Source organism: Choloepus didactylus (genome assembly GCF_015220235.1).
Source record: "Choloepus didactylus isolate mChoDid1 chromosome X unlocalized genomic scaffold, mChoDid1.pri SUPER_X_unloc1, whole genome shotgun sequence".
Classification (NCBI taxonomy): Eukaryota; Metazoa; Chordata; class Mammalia; order Pilosa; family Megalonychidae; genus Choloepus; species Choloepus didactylus.
The window spans coordinates 1700017-1723944 of NW_023637621.1; the positions used below are offsets into that span (position 1 = coordinate 1700017).

Genomic DNA, 23928 nt, shown 5'->3' on the forward strand with positions numbered 1-23928 from the left:
AAAAAGAAAGATTTTGGGGTACGAATCTCAGGGGTAGCAGTCAAGGCATTGAAACTGAACCTGGAAGCTGAGGAAGGATTTGAAGATGAGGACAGTGCCCAGGAACATGATACTGTGGGAATCCCACTCACAGTGTTGTACTTGAAGCTCCTGGGCGTCGGGATTCTGACAGTGTGAAGAGATTGGCCATGCAAGAATGATGATGGGCTGAGGGCAGGACAAAGGCCAGGTTTTCTGAGACAGAGGGAGCTGGTGTGGAGAGGAAGAAGCTTTGTGAGAACCCAGGTGATTAAAATGCCAAATACTGTAAAGAGGACTAAGTGTGAGGTATTGTAACAGTTTATTCAGCCTTGATGGTCTATCAAGGAAGAATTTAGTAATTAACTTGATGGGTTATTTGGTTTCTTCGTAGCTCTTGGATAATTTGGACTCCTTTCCTCAGTTGTTAAAAAGCTGATTCAGGGAGGCTCTTCTTTAAGAGAAATCACTATGCCTTGTGCTAGTACATTCATCAGCCTTGGGGGTCTTCACTGCCCTTCTGCTTGAGGATTTCAGAACGGTGTGGTTGATGACATCAGCCTTTAAAAAGAAAAACCTAATGGAGGAATCTGTAAAAGAAGCTTAAGAACAGTTTTTCACTGAAAAGGATTTCTGGGTGATTGGTGCTTAAGAAATAATTGGAGAGTAGTTGTCAGGAGTGAAACATCTCCTCCCATGACCATGCCTTAGTTTTTTCAAAGTTCAAGACAGTACAGTCCCATTACTTGCATAGTTGAGACTTTTATGCATGTTGGAAGCAAGTAGCCAAAAGGGCTGTATTTCTTGGAGACCATGATAGCATGGGCCTGGTTGCATTGTGAACTGACCGTACCATGTAGCAAGCGGTCAGGAGACAAGGAAAGAAGTGTGAAGTATGGTTGGTTGGGATGCTCCAGCAAAGTTTCATTGAAGTCGTTGCAGCCTGTAAGACTGGAATGATGTGAGACTGTGGATGTAGCATAAGCCACAACCGTGATGTGTATTCAAGGAAGAGGCTGGAGAGATCCTGGCAGGGGCAGGGTAAAGTGGAGAGGTGAGTTGTGTGACTGAATTGCTGGGCATGTGGGTTGGGGGGTGGGGTGTGTAGAGCCTAGATTACCAAAGCTAATGCTTCTGGACCTTCCAAACAAAACAGGCCCCTGTAAATTTGTTAATTACCCACTTGTATTCCTCTCCCCACAACAATTTAGGTTCAACTTCTGCTAAACTAACTTACCTGCTTTGTTTGACTGGTGATGACTTAACCATTTTTGGATCTCCAAAGAGGCATTTGGAGCTTTGGGAGGAGGGAGGAGAGAAGGTTCACTTTCTCTGGAAAGAATGTAAGCTGAGAGGGGTGTTTAGGGAAATGCACTGAGGAATTCTGTCGTCGTGTTTTGTCCACCCTTTTTCCCATGGTGACAGATTGAGTGCGTTTCCCTAGGTTTTTAGCCTAACATTTGGAAAACTGGATGTTTGGCAGGATTGTGGTGGCTAACGAGGTTATGGGGTCCCAGATGCTCTAGGCAAAAGCACCTTTACACTAACAATATCCATGATACCTGTTTGTGGTCAGACATCATCAGCATTGAGAAGACAGGCAAGCATTTCCTCCTGGTTTATGACACCAAGGGCTGTTTTGTTGTTCACTGTATCACAGATGAAGAGGCGACGGTAAGTCCTTTGAAGGAAGTTAACTGGTCTTGGTCATTTCCCATAGTGATAGATCTATTGCTAAGGCTGTAGAAGGGAATTTATGCCAGATTCCAAGAATATTTACTACCTCCAGACTCCCAGGGTCTGCTTGTTTGTTAGTTTGGCTGATCTAGGGATATAACCTGTCACAGTCATGCATAAGAGAATGCATTTTCACATGGTGGAGGCTGTTTAGGGTTAGGGTGCCAATATGGTAACTGTCTTTCCGAGGGAACAGGCTGTCTCTATTAGGAAAAGTCTAGAGTCTTGCAATCATAAAGGGCTGGGTTAAAATCCTGGCTCCACCATTCATTAATTGAGTGAGCAGTTTCTTTTTCCTCTGTAGAAGTGATAATAAAGTTTTTATGGGTTCATTGTAAGGATTCACTGAATATGTCAGTTAACAGCACTGCCTGACATGTTAGATATGTTAGAGAATCACAGGCCTCTGGCACTTTTTCACACACATAATTAGTCCACCAGCAATCCTGTTTGCCCTTTTCTTTCCTTTTTTAAAATTCATTTTTGATGTATTTTTTAAATACATTTATAGGTATCAGAACCAAGATCACCCATGTCATCCATGCCTTTTTCGACTGTATTGAAAGTCTTGGGATAACTTACCTCGTTTTGCTCATATTCCTGGTCACCTTTATTGTGACCAAATGCCGTCTAAATGTCATCAACATTCTGCAGGTAAATTTCAAAACATGCAGAAAGGAATTGTTTCCAGTTTATTTACTTTACTTGATTGCCTTATTTCTGAAAGCTGTGTTTTTTTTTTTTTAAGAAAAACAAAATTGATGTCCTTATATAGGAATTCAGCAAGTGTCTTCACATCCACATAATAAATTGAGTGATGGAAAATTTCTGTGGGGGTTGGGGTTAGTGGAAGGGCAGCATCACTCAAAGCAGGGTACATTCAGATTTTATGGGTGGCTCCACTAAGAAACAACTTTCATGTAGTAGGAACCAGGGCTGGAATCCTGCAAGGTTCCTTTTTTCATCCAGAATGATGGGTCCTGTTTCCTCTTATGTGCACAAGTGGAAATGCACCTTTAATGGTGTTGGTCCTTTGCTCCTATAACAAATTCAGATCTTAAAAGGCATTACAGCCACCACAGAAAAGCTTGTGTTCAGATGATAAATTTGTATTTGCAAAGAAAAGTATTAGATAGCATGATAGTCTAACCTTGTGCTGAACCTGAAAGATTTGAAGAGGTGGTGGTTGAGCTTGTTTGTTTGCTAGCTCTTTCCTTGAAAAGAGCGCTGGGGGGCATTTTTTTATCACTGCACTTTTCTGCTTGCCTTGAACCAAGGGTTAACAGTCCAGGGACTGTATGTAGGTCAGAGAATCACAAGCTTCTGGTAGTTTTTCACACAGATAATTAGTGCACCAGCCACCATGTTTGCCCTTTTTTTGCCTGTTTATAAATTCATTTATAAAATTTTTTAACCTTTTACCGTGATACAACTTCAAATTTACAGAGGATTGCAAAGGTAATACAGCCATAGAGACCTCCAACATATCCCCCTACCTGGAAACCCATGTCCATCAACTTTTAAGTTTTTGCTGCATTGGCTGAATCATTCTTTCTCTCCAGTTATTTATCTAGTTATCAGTTTTCTAAATATTTGAGAGCAGGTTGTATCCATCATGTTCCTTGAACACACAGTACTTCCATATTCATTTACTAAGAACAAGGATATTTACTTACATAACCACCTGAAGTACAATACTCAGGGTCATTAACTTCATCATTGATATGAATGTTTCTGTCTGTATTCCAGTTGTTCTGGTATGTCCCAACAAGATTCTTTTTGACATTTCTCCTCCAATAGTAGATCCTGTCCAGGATCATCCTGTATTGTCTCCCCTTCCCCCTCCCCCTCTCCCTCTGTTCCTTAATTGTAGAAAAACATATACACATGAACTTTCCCATCTCACTTACTCCCAAGCATACTACTAAGGGGAATAGTCACATAATCACATGCACAATGCTGTATTACCCTCATCACTTTCTGTTACCAGAACTTTCCAGAAGCCCCAAAGAGAAACCCTGCATGTTTTATGTAGTAACTCCCTTTCTCTCTTGCCCCACCCCAATAGCCTATCTATGAATTTGCATATTCCAGCTATTTCCTGTAAATGGAATCATACACTATCAAATCCCTTTGTGTCTGACTTATTTCATCCATCATGATGTCTTTAAGGTTCATCCAATGGCACTTTTCAGAACTCATTCTTTTAGGAAGGAAGGGAGTATGGGAGAGATGTGCTGTGAGAGAGCTTTCCTTCCTAACAGTACATTTGGAGAATGCCCTGAAGCAAAGCAAAAGTATAAGGTCCTTCCTGGTCTTTACTCTGTGTGCGTCTTGTGCTGGGCATGTGCATGGGGGCCTAGGAATTCCCTGCCTTATACACATCTGAATACCCTCATCCCCTGATAAATACCATTTCCTCGTGGTCCTAGGTGCTGTACTGTATGTCCCTTAGCCAGCAAACCTTTGCTTCAGGCAGCTGTGCTTTGACTCTTCTCCTACAGCATTGTTTTAGGTCAGCCTTCTGCAGGGCTTTCTACACACAGGGCCACTTAAGGCATGACAGACCATGAAGAGTGTCCCTGGAACATAGTGCTGCCTAGATAAATAGGCTGGTGTATACTCTCCGTGGGCCATTTGGAACAGTTGCTGGTAGATGCTTTTGAGCTTCACCAGAATTTGTAACACATTAACAAGGAGAAATGGAGAACAGAAGTGGAGTTTGCCACTTAAAAGCTCGCTGGGGGAGAAGAGATTGTACGCAGAAATATTCTAGCCGGGGGCACACAACTGATCATAAAACATGTTTTACTTTAACTGATCATAAAACATGTTTTCAGCAGTGGTAGAGATAAGTTTGTTGCTGGGGCTCTTTGCAGCCAGCCATCTTCCCAGAGTTGCAAGGTAAGAGCTATCAGTTGGAAGTACTGTGTATCTGAGAAGCAAATGGTAGGCAGGTTGATCTGAGGCGGGCACTCAGATGTGCCAAGCAGCTTTTTTTTTTTGACCCCTGACAAAGGTCCAGAGGTTATGTATTCAGCTGAGTACCTCTGCCTCTGTACTCCCTACTTCACCCCTTCTCCCAGCAGCTATCAGAAGATTCTGAAGCAAATCAGCTGAGTTTCCCCAGTGTCTGACTTACTAACACAGTAGGGCAGTTTATCAGCTGTGAAAGTGGTTAACCACAATTTTTCCCTAGACCTGTCTCTCCCTTCCTGAAGAAATGTTGAAGAAAATGGGACAGGAAGTAGTGGTTGTGTGACCATTTCTGCTGGCTTTATTTTTCATTCTAAATTGTTTATCCTTGCTGTGTGTCCTAGTATAAGTTGTGCAAAGTCAGGAAGATATATGTGGGTTCAAAGGGAATCCCACACCTAGTGACTCACAATGCTCTTGGACTATCTGCTACCCAGATTGTCTCATCAGGGTGAATGACACAGTAGAGATTGAGTTAGGCACTGGCAAGATAACTAACTTTATCCAGTTTGACACAGGTACGTTTTCTGGTTTGCTTTACCCTGTTTGACTCTTTCTCAGTTATGTTTTATCGGCACCTTCCTCTTCATTAGAGAGAACTGAATCATGAAAAATTAAGAATGAGATGTTGTTTCAAGCTGAGATGTTTTTACTGAGCTGCTGTCTCATCCCAGCCCACACATATGGCTTTCTGTGATCAGATAGGAAGTCGCTAGTGTCGGAAATAAAGCTGTACCTGTAAAGGAATAAATGCTCTCTCGGTTCTGGAGGAGAAAAGAATTTATTTACGATCTTGCAAGATAGGGCGTCCAGCCAAACACATGGAAGGAAGGCTGGAGCGCCAGAGGAAGAGAATGGCAATCTTTAAATCTCCTACTCCTAATTCGCAAGTCCCTCCCCTGTTTCCCCATTGACTGGGTACTACAGAGGTTACAGCCTATCCGAGAACACTAACTAATTCATCCTTTGAGATTTTAATTTGTACAGCCTATCCCAGAGAGCCAACTAGCTCATTATTGAGATTTTGAACTGATCAGCCTATCCTCCCCAAATTTTTATTTTTTTGCTATGAGTTCCCGCCTTTGATATTACCTCATATCTCTTTACATTCCAGTAACTATGGTTACTTTTCCATATAAGGAGCAGGCAGATTCTCTCTTCTCTTTGTCTGGGGCTTGTTTAAACTGGTTTTGCCTCCATTTCCCTTATTCCATGCTGTCTCTGTGTGAAAACGAAACTTATTCCTTTCTTACAGATTCCCTCCTCTCTTTTTTTAAACACTTTTAGTTTTCACATTTTAGATTCCCAAATTTGCTAAGGGTTTTTTACATTCCTCATCATAGGGATCTTTCTTATTTTTGATTCTAGTGGTTTTGATGGGTTTTTGAACTAGCCTTTGAGCACATGGGATTATGTAGCACCCAGCTGTTATAAACATTTTGGCTGGAATGATAAGGAAAATTAAAATAGATGTTGCAACTCCTTTTCATTTCTCGAACCAATTTTCCAACCATTCTGTGAGTGGGTTGTTAATGCTAGAATTCTTTTCTAGTTTCTGAAATAAGGCTGTTAAGTCTTGTAGGGCTTTGGTGATAGTTCCATTAGGTGCGGTATTATTGGGGATGAATGTGCGACAATTTCCCCCAACTATAGCACAGACGCCTCCTTTTTCAGCTAGCATCATGTCTAGGGCCATTCTGTTTTCCCATGCCATTCGGCTAGTGGCATCTAACTGTTCTGCTATTTCTTTAATGACATCCCTGGTATAGTTGATAAATTTTAGCTGATGATTGACATTTTTATTGATGGTGACCCACCAGAATAAGGACGATTTAAATTCTGCAGCTACTTGATTTTTAGCTTTAAACTCATTAGGAACTTTCTGGGGAACCCCTATACTATCTACAAACATTTTTTTATTGAAGGGACTAGGTACACTTTGTACATTTTTCTTTTCTCCTTTGCCTTGGGTTGGTACTTTCAAATGCCAGGGTAAATGAGATAGCCAATTGAACCAGAGCACAGGTTCCTCCCCACCTTTCAGGTAGTGTTGGCCAGAGGATGCCCTTCCCACAGTACCACCAGAGGTCTGCTCGGGGTATAGTTAGGCTGGAGAAGTTGCCAGTACTATCCTTGCTCACATTCCACACCTGTGTACACAAAGCCATGGTACCAAGATCCTGGAGCCCTTCTTCCCATCTGGAGAGACAGGCAGAGTGGTTTCCGGGACCACGGTGAGACGCTGGTATGGCTTTGACACTTCCCTCCTGGACTGGAGGGAAAAGGGAGGACAACGTACTACAACTTTCACCAGTAGTAGCATTTTGAAAGAGGAGTGTTATACGTTTAAACTCCCTTTCATGCTTTTTCATCCCCAAGGGGAAGGGCATAATCTGAACAGTGGGTTGTTTGGTTGTACAAGCATAACAGTCACTTCTGTTTAGACTCTGGATGGTATGTTTGCCCCATTCTACCCAGGCATTTGTATTTCCATAACCTGTCTCTATTTCTGTGATTTGCTTTAAGTCTTTGGCCTTAAGTATTCTAATGACCTTGGGGTCAATTTGAACTGGAGAGTTAAATTCCAGCCAAGTTTCCCTTAATGGTTTTTCCTCCAACCTGGGTAAGACCCATCCCTCATGCTGTGTGGTCCACCAAGCAGTATTCCAAGAATAACAGGGGTTAGGTGTCTCATAAGTTATACTCTCAAATGTTCTCCCCCAACAATCTTGCTTTCTATTTGAACAGTCTGCTTACATAAATGCTTATATTCCTCCCTCAGTTGTTGCTGATGTTTTAGATTTTTACAGCTCATTACTTGACAAACATTAAATTGTACAGTTTGAGACTTTAAGCCTTTGACTACACTTATAACCAGCTTAGCAGAACCTGTTACTCCTTGAATATAGAACATTATGATCAGCATAAGCAATTTCATCATTAAGCTATACACAGAGCACAATGCAAACATAGGGTTTAATCCAGCCCTTCCTCCCTTCTAGTATGTTCCTTCAACTGTTGCCTATTTAAAGTGATCCTTAGGGGATCTGAGGTAGGAGTCACTTTCCAGGATTCAGGTTGAGTTGCTGGATACTTATCGTCTGGTTCAGGCACCAGTCCCTTCACTCGTGTGTAATGAGTCCAGCCTCTTTCTGCCGTTTGGACTGCCGTCTCAGTTGTCAGCAAGACCTGATAGGGTCCTTCCCAGATCGGTTGAAGTTTGGATTCTTTCCACGACTGGATCAGAACCCAGCTGCCAGGCTGATGTTGATGGGCAGCAAATTCAAGAGGCGGGGTCTGAGCCAGCAGTCCACGGTGCCTGAGAGATGATAAAGTAGAAGACAAGGCCAGTATATAATTCTTAAGAAAAAGATCCTTTGTGTCTAGGGAGGGGAGCTCTCCAGTCCTCCTGGGGAAAGGCAAACCAAAAACCAAAGGCCTACACCTTGTAATTGCCTAAGTATTAAATTATACATGGCTTGCACCCCTCTAATGACTCCCCTAGTGTAAAACTGCTAATACCTGCTTTAGGTACAGACACTCCTGAAGTCATGTGCATGAAGAGCAGCAAGAACTTACCAACATTTCAGGCTAGAACAATTAGACTAAAGGACAACAATAATTTACAATAACCTAAGATTAATGAACATAAAAAGGTTTACCACTCTTAAATGCCAACTTAAAATTCAGTTTTTAGTACACCTAGTTTAGTGATGCTTGAATATACGTGATTTACATATATGCATACCCTGAACATACACATAAGTTTTGCTGCTAGATGAGTAAAAACCCACTCTCCAGGGAGAGGAGGACAAGCCTTGGTGTGTAGTATTTGATAATATATGTGGTGTCTTTATTCTTATTAGACTCAGTTTTAAGATAGCAACCTGGCATTACCAAATGGAGACCTGGGAAGAGATATGAACCATTCACTGTTCTAAGTTTGTTTAATCCAGCTTTAGTGAACCTTAAACCCTTTTATAGGAACATTTACTTGCACTTTGAGTATGGACCTTTTGCTTTTGCCCAAAATATATCAGAAAAAATATTCTGCTTTTTACAAGAATACACAGTCTCATATATCTGGAACACAGACACATATAACTTATATACACACTCATAACCATACGAAACAGACATACATTCCCATTTACAAGCATGTATAGCCAATACACTACTGTTACACATACATAGAAAACTTCTACACAGTTTTTCTCACTTTTTTTTTTTCACTTTTCACACTATTGTGAAACTGCACACAATTGCCCAGTTTTAGAGTACACACAAACTAGTATACGCTATAAAGACACAAAGAAATAGCTTCAGTTTACTATAGATGAGTACACAGGAAATTTTTGCCAAGTTTTAAATTACACACTGACAAACTTCCACAGTTTGAAAGACTCCTACGTAATTATATTACATACAGATACAACTATCCTGCATTCCTGTGTAAACATACAACTTAAACTCCCATTAGATTCATGAAGTTTTAACTCTCAGAATGCATCCAAACACAGTCCTAAAAAATGTGTATATAACTTCCTGTATACCCTGATACACACATTAAGGGACTTTAAATGTAGCTTCCACATGCCTTAGACTTAATTACACAGCACACTAAAATATGTAAATGTATTTATTAATACCTGTTTAGCCCCACATAAGTATATGAATAGAGAATCACACAAACCCCATGCTACAAATTCCCTTCCTCCTTTTCTTTTTTTTTTTTTTTAAACTGCTCCAATTACTTCTCTATCTCACTTTTGTCTGTTTCCACCCTGGCTTGTTGACTCTGAATATTTCCTCCAGTGGCTTATTTAGCCATTCATCGATTTTTGGATCTTCTCTGAATATTAGGCTAAAATTCCTTTATATAGCTGACCTTTTAAAGTCTGAGTTATTAACAGAATGACATTGTATTCTTGGGGCTTGAGGGAGTGGGAGTCCAACCCTTTTTAGAGGCTTTTGTGGCAGCCTTTTCTTGGGGTGATGTTGGGGAGATTACCTTTTTGGCCCCACCCTTCTTAAACATCGGGGTGCCACCCAGACTCTGCCTCTTCGGGGTAAAGGCTCTGCCTTCTCTGAACAGTGGGGTGGCGGCCAGGCTTTTCCCATTCCCCTGGGAATGTGCTCCACCCTCTGGGTCCTGAGGTGGCAAAACTTTTCTAGAGCATTGAGGCGGAAGGCCCACCCTCAACCCCCAGGGCAAACTCACCCTTTTCATGCATGTGGGCCACTCCACTCTCCCAGCCTGAGACAACTTGACTTCAGACCTCAACTTTCATCGTTCTTTGGGGATATGGGTACAGCCAATTTTATTTTAGGTGGATGCAGTCTCTCTCTTTCTCTCATAGCCGCCCTCTTTCCCATTTCTCTTTCTTCTCCCAAGAAAGGGATATTTACATAAACCAGAGTTTAAGAATCAAGTTAATTGTTATTCAGCTAGCCTTGCTAGGCTTTTTATTAATGATTCTTACCTTCCTTTCTTTAGGAGCCTTTAGAAACGGAAACTTTTGGAAATATCTTTTTTTTTTTTTTTTTTTTTTTTTTTCTTTTCTTAACTTTTGGTGGGTTGTAATTACTGGAGCAGTCAGCATTAACTGGCTCTCCAATTGCCTGGGGGCATAGACTGCTTCCACCAAAACCCCAGGCTTTAATGGTTCCCGCCCCAGTGGGGGAGGGAAAACCATAAGGTGGGGGAATGCTTATCCCAGGTTTTAGTTTCTTTTTTTCCCTGCAGCCAGCACATGGCACAGTTCAGTTCTGCCTTGGAAAAAGGTTTATATTTATTAACATGACACACGAGGTCAGCACAGAGCCAACTCTTATCTGCCTTATATTTTGGCCAGAATATATTTGGCAGCAAAATGCCTTTTTTTTTTTTTTTGTCTAAACATAAGAATAATATTTGATCATTTTCTTTTACCCTTTCCCTTGGTCTAACTACTTTTAGCCCAATGTTTTAACATGTTTCCCAATGGATTATTTAGAGGAATGTTCCCCGGGGACCCTAAAGGTACCCCTTCCCTTTATTCCCGGCCGGCTGACTGCCTCTATTCCCCATTCTGAGTCTTGCCTGAGCATCTTTCCCTTAGGATCAGCTCTAGGCTCATCAGAATGTCCCCATTCTGAGTCTTGTTTGGGCATCTTTCCCTCAGGATCAGCCCCAGACTCTCAGAATGCTTTAACCACCAAGGTAATATAATATTTCTTTTCTTACCTTGGTCCATGCACGGAGTTGCCTGATTGACCAGAGGCAGGCCTTTTCTTTTCCCCCTTTTCTCATCCACAACTGGCAGATCCAAGCGTCTGGTCTCAGGCCCTTTAGCTGCCGGAGATGGGCCCCCAATGGCGGAGTCCGAGACCGCTCAATCAGCGGGGCGCGCCTTCCCTTTGTCCACCTCGGGGGTCCCCCTCCGAAGCTTCGGATCCCGGACGAGCCCCCAAGTTGTCGGAAATAAAGTGGTACCTGTAAAGGAATAAATGCTCTCTCGGTTCTGGAGGAGAAAAGAATTTATTTACGATCTTGCAAGATAGGGCGTCCAGCCAAACACATGGAAGGAAGGCTGGAGCGCCAGAGGAAGAGAATGGCAATCTTTAAATCTCCTACTCCTAATTCGCAAGTCCCTCCCCTGTTTCCCCATTGACTGGGTACTACAGAGGTTACAGCCTATCCGAGAACACTAACTAATTCATCCTTTGAGATTTTAATTTGTACAGCCTATCCCAGAGAGCCAACTAGCTCATTATTGAGATTTTGAACTGATCAGCCTATCCCCCCCAAATTTTTATTTTTTTGCTGTGAGTTCCCGCCTTTGATATTACCTCATATCTCTTTACATTCCAGTAACTATGGTCACTTTTCCATATAAGGAGCAGGCAGATTCTCTCTTCTCTTTGTCTGGGGCTTGTTTAAACTGGTTTTGCCTCCATTTCCCTTATTCCATGCTGTCTCTGTGTGAAAACGAAACTTATTCCTTTCTTACACTAGGTGGTCCTGGGTCCTGCAGTGGGTTCTTGATGCAAAGCACTGGTGTGACCACCTTGTGGGCTGCATCAGTTAGCCCAGTGTCTTTAGTGAATCTTCAGCTAGATAAATGCCTGTGGCTACAAGTTCATCATGGAGAGAAGAACTTTGTCTTTTGGGTGTGGTAAATTTTAGATCTTACTCCTTGTACCAAAGGACAAGAGGTGAAAGATGAAGGAAAGGTTTGGCCAAGAAAAGATACCTATGGATTTGTTTTGCCTTTTACCTTCCTCCAGACTCTCCTGACCAGGGTTCATACACAGAGCTTGCCACTATCTTATGTGCTAAGGAAGTAAAATATTTTCCCTAGAAAAGCTGAAAGAATAGAACAAGGGCAAAAGGCATTGGCAATTTATTTTCTGCCAACATGCCATGCTTGTTAGCGCTTTGTTTCATTGCTCTCTGTTTCTGTTTCTCTCTGTCCACATTGCCTCCTTGTACATGCACCCTCACCCATCCAGGTCCAAGAACCAGCCAGAGTTCTTCACGTTATAGTGTGTTGTGATATCTTTGGACCTCTTTTAATGTGAAAGTGTCCCTCTGCTGTTGGGTTTGTTTGGGGATCTTCCATGGTAGTGAAGATTGTTTTTAAAGGGTCTGGGTTGGCTGTCTTGTTGGATGCCACACAGCCTGGAATTGTCACATCATTTCACCAATGGATCTTGTCTCTGAGCTCCTGGTATTTTAGACAGTACTTCATAAGTGTTAGAGTTTAAGTCTTCCCATTTTGCAACTGGATAAGTCATGCTTATGGCACCTAAACCTACTGATTGATTTCAACATGACAGCAAAAGAGATAACTAAACATGTGCTCCTGCTGGCAATACACAATACTGCCCATGATGTATTCTTGCCAATAATAGAGTCAAACTTTGGTGGATCAGCAGAGAGGCAGAGAGGAAAACACAGATTAGTAGAGACTTAAAGAGATCTAGCAACCATTACAGAGTTACTTTTCAGAGGAGCTTGTTGAAATAGGTCAGGTTCAAATGATTTGGTGTCAGGCATTTGTTTCACAATGACCCAGTGTGGGGCAGTGGAGGTAAAGATGAATTCAGGTTGATACTTTAGGTGATTACGCAAATGGACATCCTTGTTCTTAGGAAACGTACATGAAGTACTTAGCAATTTCAAGGAGGAGACGTGTGTGACAAAATCTTCATGGTAGCAAAATGTTATAAGTAAGCGGGCATGGGTATCTGGGTGGGAGATTTTGAATACTTGTCTAATTGTTTCAGAAGTTTTTAAAAAGAACTGCAAAAGGGTATAATCAGAGGTGTGTCATACAAGGTAACCTGTTGTTTCTGATTTGCCATACTTGCATTCTAAAAGGATGTTTCTGTTTCAGTTCTCAGTAATTAGGGTTTTTTTTGTTTTGTTTTGTTTTTTTTGTAGTAGAAATTGTTGTGACCTCTTGGTTGTATGCCTCCTACCTGTGTCCCACCTATGAAATTGTTGTTTTTAAACTTCTTATTTTGAAATAATTTTAAACTCCCAATATATTCCACTCACCCAGATACCATGTCTGCTAACTTAACTTTTTTTTTTTTAATATATAATTGAGATATATCCACATACCATACAATCATCCATGGTATACAATACCATTATATTCTTGTGCATTCACCACCCCAATTAATTTTTGAACATTTTCCTTACTCCAAAAACAATAAAAATAAGAATAAAAGTTAAAATAAAAAAGAACACTTAAAGCATTCCACCCCCACCATCCCACCCTAGTTTTCATTTAGTTTTCTGTTCCTGTTTTTCTACTCATCTGTCCATACACCTGATAAAGGGAGTGTGAGCCACAAGGTTGTCACAATCACACAGTCACACCATGTAAGCTACATAGTTATGCAATCGTCTTCAAGAATCAAGGGTACTGGGTTGCAGTTTGACAGTTTCAGGTGTTTCCTTCTAGCTATTCTAATACTCTAAAAACTAAAAAGGGATATATATGTGGGACATAAGAATGCCCTCCAGAGTGACCTCTTGACTCCATTTGAAATCTCTCCACCACTGAAACTTGACTTTGTTTCTCTTCTCTTCCCCCTTTTGGTCAAGAAGATTGAATCCCAAGGTGTTGGGTCCAGGTTCATTCCCAGCAGTCATGTCCCACATTGTCAGGGAGATGTACATCCCTGGGAGTCATGTCACACATAGTGGAGAGGGTAGTGGGTTCACCTGCCAAGTGGGCTTAGACAGAGAGAGGCCACATCGGAGCAACAAAGAAGTTCTCTGGAGGAGACTCTTAGACACAATTTTAAGTTAGCTCAACCTCTCCTTTGCAGTAAGAAGCTTCTTAAGGGCAAGTCCCAAGATTAAGGGTGCGTCTTACTAAACTGTTAGTCCTCAGTGATGGTGAGAATATCAGTAATAGCCCAGGCAGGGAAGCCCCACATTTCCACATTATTCTCCAGTTCCTTAGGGGAGCCCTGCCTAACTTTACATTTTGATACAGTCACCACACAGATACGGTAATATATGTAGTGCCCTTTGAACTTGCTCAATACTTCTACATACATTTCATAAGAACAAGGATATTCACTTGTCTAACCACTAAAGTACCGTTAGCAAGTTGAACTTCAACATTGATGTAAAGCTTTTTGTCTGTATTCCATGTGTTTTTCTTCATCCCAATAATGTCCTTTAAGGCATGTTCTCCCATTATTAGAATCCATTACAGGATCATGCATTGCCTTTAGTTGTCATTGGCTTTTTGGTTGCTCTTTTTTTGTGTATGTGGCCTAAATGTGTCCCTTAATATCTTTTTTTTAAACATTCGGTTTTGTTGAGATATATTCATGTATCATACAGTCATCCATGGTGTACAATCAGCTGTTCCACAGTATCATCATATAGTTGTGCATTCAGCACCCCAATCTATTTTTTTTTATTTTTTTATCGAGATTGTTCAGATACCATACAACTAGCCAAAGATCCAAAGTGTACCATCAGTTGCCCACAGCACCACCATACAACTGTGCATCCATCACCACAATTAATTTTTTTTCGATTGTTAAGAACATTTTACTACTCCAGAAAAGAAGTAAAGACAAAAAAAAAAACAAACGGAAACTCAGATCCTCCATACCCCTAACCACACCCTCTCCATTATTGATTCATAGTATTGGTATAGTACATTTGTTACTGTTGATGAAAGAATGTTAAAATACTACAACTGTAATATATAGTTTGCAGTAGGTATATATTTTTTCCCTATATGCCTTTCTATTATTAACTTCTAGTTATCATGACATACATTTGTTCTAGTTCATGAGAGAGATTTCTAATATTTGTATAGTTAATCATGGACATTGTCCACCACAAGATTCACTATTTTATACATTCTCATCTTTTAACCTCTAACTTTCCTTCTGGTGACATGCATGACTCTGAGCTTATCCTTTCCACTAACTTCACACACCTTTCATCACTGTTATTCTCATAACATGTTACTAGCACCCCTGTCCATTTACAAACATTTAAGTTCACCCTAGTTGAACATTCTGCTCATAATAAGCAACTGCTCCCCATTCTTTAGCCTCATTTCTATAACCTGGTAACTTATATTTCATGTCTATGAGTTTACATATTATAATTAGTTCATATCAGTGAGACTCTGCAATATTTGCCTTTATACGTCTGTCTTATTTCACTCAGTATAGTGCCCTCAGGGTTTCTTCATCAACCCGTTTCTTTTAAGATGGTTTTGTTCACACACTATACATTCCGCCCTAAGTAAATAATCATTAGTTCCCTGTATAGTCATGTATTTATGTATTGAGTACCATCCCCACTCCCTATATAAGGACATCTCCATTTCTTCCACAAAGCTGGAGGACGAGTCAAAGAAGACAGGCAAAAGAAAAGAGAGACAAAAACAAACAAACAAAACAAAACAAAACAAAACAAAACTTGATAGCTAGAAAGCAACAAAAGGAAAGATAGTGCTAACCTGAAGCAAAATAAAGAGTCAGACAACATCACCAGTGCCAGGAGTCCCATACCCTTCCCCTGTTCCCCACCACCCCATAAGCATTTAGCTTTGGTGTATTGCCGTTGTTACATTAAAGAAAGCATAATACAATGCTTCTGTTAATTCTGTCCTCTAGTTTGCATTGATTGTATTTTGCCCCCAATCCCACCCTATTTTTAACACCTTGCAATGTTGACATTCATTTTTCTAACTCATGTAATAATATATTTATATCTTTTATTATAATTGTTGAGCACCCTAGGTTTCTGAGTTACACAGTCCCAGTCTTTATTGTTTGTCTTTTGTTCTGGTGTCCCACATGGTCTCATCTTTCCTCTTTCAGCCATATTCGCAGTCACAATAAGTTCCGTGTACTTATTGCTGTGCTACTGTCTCCCAAAATTGTTTTCCAAACCTCTCACTGCTGTCTTTTCCTTTCTGTCTGCAGTGCTTCCTTTAGCGTTTCCTGTAGAGCAGGTATCTTGTTCACAAACTCTGTCATCATCTGTGTGTCAGAGAATATTTTAAGCTCTCCCTCATATCTGAAGGATAGTTTTGCCAGATATAGGATTCTTGGTTGGTGGTTTTTCTCTTTCAATATCTTAAAATATATCACCCCACTTTCTTCTTGCCTCCATGGTTTCTATTGAGAAATCCACACATAGTCTTATCAAGCTTCCTTTGTATGTGACAGATTGCTTTTCTCTTGCTGCTTTTAAGATTCTCTATCTTTGATGTTTGATAATCTGATTATTAAGTTTCTTGGTGTAGGCCTTTTCAGATCTATTCTGTTTTGGGTATTCTGTACTTCTTGGATCTGTAGTTTTCTGTCTTTCATACAGATGGGAAATTTTCATTGATTATTTCCTCTTTTATTGCTTCTGCCCCTTTTCCCTTCTCTTCTACTTCTGGGACATCAATGACATGTAAATTCTTGCTTTTTTGCTTTGTTTTTAAGTTCCCAGAGATGTTGCTCTGTTTTTCCATTCTTTTCTCTATCTGTTCTTTTGTGTGTAGGTTTTCAGGTGCCTTCTTCTCTGGTTCCTGAGTGTTTTCTTCTGCCTCTTGAGATCTGCTATTGTTTGTTTCCATTGTGTCTTTCATCTGTTGGGCCTTTCATTTCTGTAGATTCTGCCAGTTGGTTTTCTGAACTTTCAATTTCTACTTTATGTACGTCCTGTGTTTTCATTATATGGTTCAGCTCTTTCGCTGTATCTTCCCTAAACTTTTTGAATTGACTTATTATTAGTTGTTTCAATTCCTGTATTTCAGTTTAAGTGTAAGTTTGTTCCTTTGACTGGGCCATAACTTCTGTTTTCTTAGAGTAGGTTGTAGTTTTCTGTTTCCTAGGCATGGTTTCCTTGGTTACCCCAGTCAGGTCTTCCCAGGCCAGAATGGGCTCAGGTCCCAGAAGGAAGAAATATTCAGTATCTGGTTTCCCTGAGGTTGGGTCTTAGAAAATTGCTCCATCCTGTGATGCCTCAGGTCACTGTGCTTTTCTGCCCAGGAGGTGGCACCTGTTAGCCTGTAATTCTTGACTGGTGTGAGGAGATGCGGCTGTTTTTCCCCAGGCTCTGGGGTGTGGTTCTGAATGGAAGGAAGGTGGTAGAGCTGGGCCCCACCCCTTTCCTCTTAGAGAAGATAGAACCCCTAGGGGGAGGTCATTAGCGTTTCAGTGGTCTCTCTCTGTCTTGTCTGGGTCTTCTCCACTGAGCCAGAAAGGGAAAAGAAAGTCCCTTTCAGAGCTAGTCTGAGGCAACCCTCTGGCTCTCCAAGGTCAGTTGTCACCCAAAGCCTCTGTCTGCTTGTTGGGGATTCATACCTTATAGTGAGCAGTTCAGCCTCGCTAATTAAAACCCCAGTTGGAGCTCAGCTGAGCTATATTTGCTTGCTGGGAGAGAGCGTCTCTCTGGCATGATGAGGCTTTGTAGCTCGGGCTGTGGGGGCAGGGGTCTGCAGTTTTTACTTCCAGGTATTATGCTGTGATCTCAGGCATTCCTCCCAATTCAAGTTGGTGTATGATGAGTGGATGGTCTTGTTTGTCCCCCTGCAGTTATTCTGGATTATTTACTAGTTGTTTCTGTTTTTTTTTTCAGTTGTTCCAGGGGGACTACTTAGCTTCTACTTTTCTCTATGTCACCATCTTAGCTCTCCTATGGTTGCTCTTTTTAAATATATTGTTGAAACTCATGTTGTAAACTTTCTCATCTCAGCCACTCCCAAGCATACTGTTAAGTGGTCTCATACTTTTTACCAGTTTAAGTGGTCACACTTATTTCACTGATCATGTCTTCAAGGTTCATCCATGTAATGGCTTGTCAGCTGCATTCCATTTTAAAGGTGACTAATATTCCATGGTATGTTGGTACCACATTGTGTTGCCCCATTTATTTGCTGGTAGACATTTGGGTCACTGCACCTTTCACCTATTGTGGATAATGCTGCTATGAACATTGATGTACAGATATCTGTCTGAGTCCCTGCTTTCATTTCTTTGGGGTACATACCTAGAAGTGGGTTTGCCAGACTATACGGATATTTTCTCCCTTTCTGTTTCACTTTCCTGATAATGTCCTTTAGGATTCACAAAAGTTTTTCATTTTGATGAAGTCCGGTTCACCTCCTTGTTTCTTTTGTTTCTTGTGCTTTCAGTGTAGAGTCTGAGTCCATTACCTGATGCAAGGACCTGCAGATAATTCCTTGTATTTTCTTCTAAAAGTTCCTAGTTTGAAAATTTATATTTAGGTTCTTGGTACATTTTAATTAAATTTTGCTTGTGGTGTAGGAGTCCAGCCTCATTGCTTTGCATGTGGATATTCCATTTTCCCAGGACCCTTCAATGAAGAGACTTAATGAGCTGCTTTCTCCATTGAGTGGAGTACGCTTCCTCATCAAAAACCAGGTGGCCATAGGCACAGAGGTTTACTTCTGCACTCTCAGTTCTATTCTTTCGTATCTGTTTGTCTGTCCTTGTGCCAGTACCCACACTGTTTGGATACGTATAGCTTTCTAATAGGTAAGTTTTAAAGCCAAGACATGTGAGTTCGCTAACTTTGTTCTTCGTTTTTTGAGATGGTGTTGGCTATTCGAGGGTCCCTTGCCCTTCCATTTGAATTTGAGGATTTGCTTTTCCATTTCTGCAGAGGAGGCTCTTGGGGTTTTTTTTTTGGGGGGGGGGGTGGCTGGTGTTAAATCTGAAAATCACTTTGGGTAGAATCGACATTTTAATGATATTAAGTCTTCCTATCTGTTAAGTGATGGAGTATGTCTCCTTGTGTTTAGGATTTAGGTCTTTAATTTCTTACAGTGGTGATTTTAGTTTTCTGAATATAAGTCCTTCACATCTTGTTTAAAATTTACTCCTAGGTGTTCTTTTAGTTGCTGTGGTAAATGGAATTGTTTTCCTGATTTCCTTTTCGTATCATTCATTGCTGGTGTGTAGAAACACCATTGGGTTTTGTGTGTTGCTCTTGTACCCTGCCTCTATGCTGAATTCTCTTGATAGCTCTGGTAGCTTTCCTGTGGTTTCTTCTGGATTTTCTGTGTGTAGGATCATGTCATCTGTGGGAAGCAATAGTTTCGCCTCTTCCTTCCCAATTTGTGTGCCTTTATTTCTTTTTCTTGCCTTATTGTGCTGGCTACTGTTTCCAGTACAGTATTAAACAGTGGTGGTGATAGTGGGCATCCTTTCCTGATTCCTGATCTTAGGGGGAAAGCTTTCAGTCCTTCACCAAGATGATGTAAGCTGTGGGTTTTTCATATGTGCACTTTGTCACGTTGAGGATGTTCCCTTCTCTTCCTATTTTTCTCCATGTGTTTATGAAGAAAGGGTGCTTGATTTTCCAGGTAAGTTTTTGGCTTGTCATGGGTTCATCTCTTTATACCCCAAGCCTGTGATCCCCATTAGAAAAGGCCTGAGACTTATCAGGTCATGATTCAGTTGGTTTGTGCTTCATCAAATGATGTGCATCATATAAGAGTATAGGATCAGATAATAGTTTAAAAAAAAAGAGCACTCAAGACAAGAATTCAGATTCAACATGTATTTACTAAAGGAACACTGAACGGTAAAAGGAACAAGTTTACAATGTAAAAGTAAGTTGATACCTTACCAAGCCTGGGGACTTCTGCCCCTTTCAGTTGCAGCTGAGTATGAGATCAGAAGACCCCTCCAGTCTAAGTTACAGAGAATGTGTAGAGCCTCTGATTTAGGATACTTTTAATTAAATTATATTCTGTTTTTGTATTTGAACTACAGGTGGTGAACCACAGGTGGTGAACCACAAATGAATGAATGATTCACCACACAATCAGAGATTTCAGACTTAATCTTGAATATTTTGCACAATGAACTGCAGGTGAATCAAGAACAAAGGAGGGTATATTAGAGATTCAAACTTAGCCTTGGCTTTCTGCAAAACTTTACTGAAAACATTTCTGGTGATTAAGCTATGACTTCTGTAAGAACAATGTAACATCTTCTTTACTTATGTGAAAACTAAAAATTAGAAGAGAGATCACTTATACTATTCTAACTTATTGGTGTAGTTTTCTTATTTCATTCTATAATTAGTTTAACCATTAGATCATTGATAAGCATACTTTGATCAAAACTGAATTCAGCCTTGTTACATTACTTATGATTTATTTTTGATTGAAGGAACAGCTACAGCCCTATTCTGTTTTCTTTTTACATGGAGGACAAGTTGGTTACATGTTATCTATAACTAAGAAGGTTGAGAGGGGTTTTTTGCTTTCCCTAAAATATACAGTTTTTAACTGTTTAGCTTCTCCATCAGTTACAACTTTCTACTAAAGAACTTGAGGGATATGAACTATCTGACCCAGTTATTACAGTAAGGCTTTTCCACCTTCTGTCATTTGGAAATTGTACGTGAGTATTTTGGGGTAAAAGTTCTGTTAAACAGGCTTCTATCATAGAAGGAATAACTGCTTCTTCATGACTGGAGCAGAAGGCATCAGGTGATAGATGAGAGCAGCAAGGCTCCTCAGCTGTCTGATCCCTGTAGAGTGAAAAGTCAGGGTTTTCATTATTAGATTCCTCAGTAGAGACACTGTCCTGCAACAGGTGTGAACTGAGATGATCATGTGAGCTTCATTTGTTTTTTAAAGTATAGCCACCAAAACAGGTGAGACAGATTTAACCAGATTATGTGCCCAACACCACTGGGTACACTCAAAGACCCAACCACTAATCAGTAAATGCATCTGGAAGAAAGGACAGAAATGTACATAGGATTGGATTAACTGCAGCTCAGTTAAGAGCATCTCAATATTTAATCTCTCCAATGATGAGAATTTTTCTGTCTCTCTCTTTTCAGTTCTTCCCACTCTGCTCTGCTTTCTTTTTCCTACCTCTGCTCCCTGTGCACCACCACCCTGCCACTCTCCCCTCAAATGATTATTTACTCAACCTAAAGAATTTTCATTGGTCACAGAACGCAGGAGTTGCTAATAGTTTAAAAAATCTTACAATCCTCAAAAACCCTTCAACTGTTTGCTGCAGTCAGATTCACTAGTTAACATTGGTTTACCCAGTAACACAAGAGTTCTTCAAAGCTGCAGTGGCTGTAACAATGAAATTAAGCTTTTTGCAATGATGCCCATACACTGTCTGTATTCTTTCCTGACTAACTCCTCTTTGTTGTAAAATTGGTTGTAAGGGCAGCATCCCTCTTATTTTAGATGACCCATGTCCTTTTTGTTTTCCTTTCCCTCTAGGCAATGCATGCATGGTGATCGGTGGGGCCAGCCTCAGCCACATTGGTGTCATCACCAACAGAGACAAACATTCTGATTCTATTGGTGTAGTACATGTGAAGGATGCCAGTAGGAACTGCTTTGCCATGAGGCTGTCCAACATTTTCGCCATTGGCAAAGTAAGATTTCCAGTCTCTTCTTTCACTCCTTTCTAATAAAAATTCTACCTTAAGAAGTAAAAATATGCATCCCCTTCTGGGATTCTTTTTTTTTTTTTCCTTACCCTGTTTTACTGCCCAGAATGCAGCAAGCTCTTTCTTTGGAGTTGCAGACCAGGAAGAAAGTGAGCCCCAGACCCCTGCCTCCGTCAGGCATGAGGAACAAGCAGTATGCTGTAACTAGTAAGGTTAATTCAACCTCACAACTTTTCCAGTGCTACAGCACTTGTGTGTGCTGGGCTGAGCTGATCTGTAGGTTAGGGGTTGAAATCCTTGCAGCACCAGGCCCTTTACTTTGGTGTTCTTGTTAACTCTATTAAACTCTCAGAGGCCTCACCTGTATAGCACATCAGTGCAAATGGAGTCAGTGGGGACTTTGATGCCACCATACCTAACAGACTTGATGCAGGGTCTGTGAGTGAGATGTTTACGTGAGGTGGAGAGCATTTAGAGAACACATGCTGCTTGTTAATGTTCTTCTTCCCTCAAAGTGGACTTGCTTTGATGCCTTTTGAGAACTTTTCAGTGGGAGAGCACCTCTGTGGAACCATGTGGTATATCCTTAGATGAGAGTGAGCTACTTTCAGTGTCACTTGGAACTGAAACTGGTCTAGCAGTGGGAGCGCTCTCAGATTCCTCTCCCTCCTCTGAACTGTTAAACAGCCCTGATATGTGATCCTGGTACAGCCCAGTTTTACTCACAAGGTGAAGGATAAAAAGAAAAGTAAAACCTTTTTATCAGGCTATTAACTTTGGGAGTGGCACCTTACTCTCAGGCAGCCTGACAGCCCTTAGGAATACCTGAGAGACCTTATGGTACTGAGGTGAGTGGGAGGTAGTATACTGGCTACATCTTGGCGGTGCCACTTGCCAACACTGTGAGCTGGCCATTTTTACTCTCTTAAGTTTTATTTTGCATCTTCAACTGAAGGGTGAGGATTGGATGGGAGTGATGGGATGTACGGGATGTCCTTATAACTGATGATAGGGAGCCCAGATTTCTCTTCTGAACTGTAAGGCCTTGTCTTTTGAACACCTTCAGCACATCCCATAAGAAGGTGCTCACCAGATACTAATGGTTGGTTGTTTCATGCAGAATAGCAGCAGAAAGACCTGTGCAGTCAGCAGCCTAACAGAGTGGGGAGTTGCTTGCCTGTTGGGACCTGGATGCATTTGTTAGGGGTGTGGCTGTGAGGGACAGGCAACCTCTCAAGAACCATGTGTGAAGAAATACTGTTTAGTGCATTCCAGTACATGCTCACTAGCAAGGACAGCTGCTTGTTTTGTTGTGGTTGTTTTTCTTTCTCTCTTTCCCTTTCCTCCCTTCCTCTGTTTGCTCATTTGTTTATTTTATCCCCGGTATTGCAGGGTAATAAACCTTGGATTTCCCTGCCCCTGAGGAAAGGGCATTTGCCTTACCATTGCTGAAGAGAGAGATAAGTGGCTGACAGCCAAACACAGCACTGGCTAAACTAGTGTTTCTTTGTTCAAATAAACAAAGGAGTTCTGATGTCCTAATGTAGTTTGTTTCCTGTGGATAATAGTGAGGTTTGGGGGCTTTAATTTTTGAAAATGGTCTTAGCACCATCTTCAGAACTTCTGGGAATACCACACATACTTCCTTTGATCTTCCAGGAAATAAACCTTTTCATTTTCCTTCTTCCCTTCCCCACACATGTACCCTCACCCTTTCCATGGACAGAACAAAGCTGAGTGCAGAAAGCACATGGCATTTTTGGCAGGCTGAGAGAATTTAACATTCACAGAACTCTGGGTCCCACATAGTGTGTTCTTGTGGGTTAAGGATTTAATCAGATTCATAAATTTTACTGCTCCATCAGGGCATTCTTCAGTGACACTAGTTTATTGTCTGCTTATTAGTTTTGACTGAGAGTACATGGTGGTGAAGATTACAAATGATGAATTTAGTTAGGTGCTAATGTCCTGATCCTTGCTTGGTCGTGACCCAGCAGCCTCCCAACTACCATTGTTTTTGTACTATCACTGAATTTCAGTGTGGGACAAAGGACAATATTTTAGTAATATGAAAAAAATTTTTTCATTCCCAAAGATTTTAATTAGAAAAAAGTGTCTTGAAAAATAGAGTTAGGGACTTACACTTTGTGGGCCAACTATGTATCAGTTCAGATTAATTTAAGCAGGCTTTCTAGTTCTGCTTTTACTTGGCACTTCCATTTAAAGGGCATGAATATTAGAAGATTACAAAACACACTTCATTTTAA

General features: G+C 40.8%; 1 protein-coding gene across 1 annotated transcript; it reads left to right on the top strand.

Moving 5' to 3' along the window:
* The first annotated feature begins 1014 nt into the window (after positions 1-1014).
* RPS4Y1 (ribosomal protein S4 Y-linked 1) lies at positions 1015-23156 on the top strand. Its single transcript, XM_037824593.1, is given in 7 exon segments — positions 1015-1072; positions 1595-1692; positions 5076-5147; positions 5150-5249; positions 21489-21646; positions 23054-23083; positions 23085-23156. Coding segments are annotated over 7 exon segments (588 nt in total).
* The last annotated feature ends 772 nt before the right edge of the window (positions 23157-23928 follow it).